Source organism: Maylandia zebra, linkage group LG3 (assembly GCF_041146795.1).
Source record: "Maylandia zebra isolate NMK-2024a linkage group LG3, Mzebra_GT3a, whole genome shotgun sequence".
In the NCBI taxonomy this organism is placed as follows: Eukaryota; Metazoa; Chordata; class Actinopteri; order Cichliformes; family Cichlidae; genus Maylandia; species Maylandia zebra.
Window position 1 is genome coordinate 37,627,141 of NC_135169.1, and position 3,040 is coordinate 37,630,180.

General features: G+C 42.5%; 1 protein-coding gene across 1 annotated transcript in view; it reads left to right on the forward strand.

Annotated features, from left to right (window-relative positions):
- The window catches only part of si:dkey-33c9.6 (active breakpoint cluster region-related protein), a 20,462-nt gene continuing 17,422 nt past the window's right edge, over positions 1–3,040 (forward strand). Inside the window, exons 1-3 of the mRNA XM_004571163.3 lie at positions 1–182; positions 356–474; positions 1,235–1,339. Of these exons, the coding sequence (XP_004571220.3) occupies positions 77–182; positions 356–474; positions 1,235–1,339 (330 nt within the window). The 5' untranslated portion in view covers positions 1–76. The remainder of the gene's footprint in view (positions 183–355; positions 475–1,234; positions 1,340–3,040) is intronic.

A 3,040-nucleotide genomic window follows, 5' to 3' on the forward strand; every position in this document is an offset into this window, starting at 1 on the left:
TCGGGTCTCTACAGTCTCCTTTTGTGCACAGTTAAAAGAAAGAGGAAGTTTTGTGTCACCAGCTGAGTGCGTTCACATGCTGCACACCGCGACACTCAGCCGGCGCGCAGAGAGGACTTGTTTTTTGGCTATGGATGTCTACCAGGAGGCTGTGCAATATCTGGAGTCACAGAACATACCAGGTGAGAGTAGATTTAACCTGAATGTTGCAGCCGTTTTCTTGTTTTGTTTGCTGGGAGGGGGAAGAAAAAACAATTTAAAAAAAGCTCTGCTATTAATACTTTTTCAAAGACAGAAAGACAAAAACAGAAGTAGATGTGAGAGATTGTGAGCTTTTCTCCCTCTGACTGAACAGTGTCTGCTGCAGTGGCAGAAGAAGCTGATGTCTTGGAAGAGGACGTTTTCCCAGAGGAGGCAGTGTCCTGTTTTCTCTCCCCGCTGAACACTGAGAGCGTGGACTTCCCTGACACCCCTGTGAGTTCACGACTCCAGTGTTTTGTATCACTGCACACTCTTTGTACCTTCTTGAGTTTGTCTTCTAGACTGCATTTAGTTTTGCAATACTTGTATTTTCATGATGAAAATGGAGAAGGATCAATGGCCTAGTGGGAAGTACGTATAAAAACCTTTCAGCACTATAATTCTCACATTTTATACGTGAGTAAATTTGAAAGCAACCAACACAGAACAGAAAGTAGACGGAGTGAAGCAGAGCCAAGTTTTCAAGTTTTGCTACATAGAGCTTTCTGGCTATTATGTTGGTTAAAAACACACAACTGCAGGTAGCACCCAGAAAGACAAACAAGGAGAAATCTAACTTTGTGTTTCAAAATCTAGAACAAAGGTACCTTAAAGAGTTTTAGTGTGGTTCCCATGTTTATCTGACTTATGTTTGAGGGGCAGTTACATCTCAGGAAGCTCTCGCATCATATACACAAAAACATAAAACAAATTAAAAACATTGTACAAACCTGTGAAACTCCAACAACCCGTCTGAGATTCATGAGAAAAGGGCTGCAGCTCAATTTGCTCTTCATCGCTTGCTTTAGCGACGGGACTCCTTTAACAGGAACGTCCAACGTTCCGATTCACCCTGTAAGTCCTGCGGTGATGATAACTGTGGCCTCTTTTTCAGAGGTTGGCATCACAAATTTTGTAAAAACTCTTTGACAATAACCTTGAGTCTGAGGGGGCGCTGTGATGTATTCTCATGCTCTGCACACCTGTGATCCAGACAACATGCAGCAAGGAGGAAATGCTGGAGAGGAGGCTCACGGTGCTGAAAGGCATCCTGGAGAGCGAGGAGGTTTACCTCAGAGAGCTGGACACCCTGTTGATGGTAAGATCAACACACACAGACACAAGCGCAAATTTGCATTTCTCAGTTCTTATATTTAGCTCTCTGTTCTTGTTATTCATAGACAGATTGTCATCACTTGTTCGCTGGACTGAATATTATTTTACAGCAATAAAAACTATTAGACTATTAGTGTTTCACTCCTGCTTTGTTGTTCAACTGTTACCACACTTACTATAGTGATTTAAGCCTGTTCTTTGTTAGTTAACATTACCTTTTTTTAGCATGTTACACAGGATCATGTCCGGCAATCACATGCAACAAAGTCTTGATTATTCAGCTTCCTTCTTTAGTGGTAGATAGATTGTTCTCCTTTGTGGATTAGGCTTCCCTTTTTCTTTTCATAAAACTATTGAAACCACTCCCATGTATAAAGTAAACATGTAGCACAAGGTGCGAGAAGTTACCTTAGCCTTACGTGGCTCTGAACAAGGGGATCGTTTTGCTGAAAGAATGCAGACAGTTTTTAACGCTCATCGGTGTCTCGTTGCTTGTTTTCTTTTGTAAACTAAAGGACAGGTGTGCTCAGAAGTTTACATACACTCATCATAAATGTGAATGTCATGGTAATCTTGGGCTGGTATTCCAGTAGCACTGATAGCAAAACAGCCTCAGGGCATGATACTACCACCACCATGCTTGACAGTTAGTGCAGTGTTTTAAGGTTTCAATTCATCTTTATTCCTCCAAAAACTCTTCTTGTTATTGTGGCCAAATGGTCTGACCACAAAACTTTTCACCAGAAGGCATTTGGCTTGCGCATCTGGACTACTGCAAATTTTAATTGAGCTTAAAGGATTCAGTTTTGGAGCAAGGTCTTCTTTCTTGGTCGACACCTTCTCAGTCCACGTTGATGTAAAACTCACTTCACTGTGGACAGTAACATGTTCTCACTCCCAACGTGTAGCATATTATGCTATGTGACAAATCGTCGGTATGTTACGCTTTTGGCCACCCAACACGATCCTATGTTATGCGTTTGGAAAAAGGAGGAAACATGAGAACTGTTTGGACTCAGTCTGCATATGTTGCTTTGGAAGACACTACCTAACACCATTAAGATTGTGGTCAAGGTTAGGGATAAGGTTAGGATTAAGATTAAGGTTTGGGTTAGGGCTGGAATACACGGCTGGAACGTCTGTTACCGCCGGGAGCGTCATTCTATTGGATTTCATCCACAACTCGCCGCGTCCTATGGGAACGCTGAAGGTTACCTTTCGCGTTCCCATTGGACGCCTTGGGACGTGACAAATCATTGGTATGTTACGCGTCGGTAATGACACTGGGCTGGTTCCAGTAGTCTCCAGTTTATTGTAGGCTTGAGCTTTGGTGGGTTGTTGCTGAGCATCCTAACCAATTTCCTCTTGTCTGACTGTTTGGATCTTCTTCCATTTCTTGAGAAAGAGGAGACGCATCCAAGTAACTTGCACTTACGATCTTAGAATCTGCAGTCATGCAGAAATGTCTCAGAGAGACCTTCCCAGCTTGTGCAAATCTGCAGTTCTCGTTCTCAGAGTTTCACTGAGTTCCTTGGACTTTCCCATTGCTCTGAGTGTGTTGGTCAACCAAGTGCCAATAAGTGCTATCAAACAAAATTAAGTCAGGAAATGATGGCGCAATAATGAGTGCCTGAATCTATTTTTCCTTCTCTTTTTAGTGCTATTAATAACAACAGCTACACGC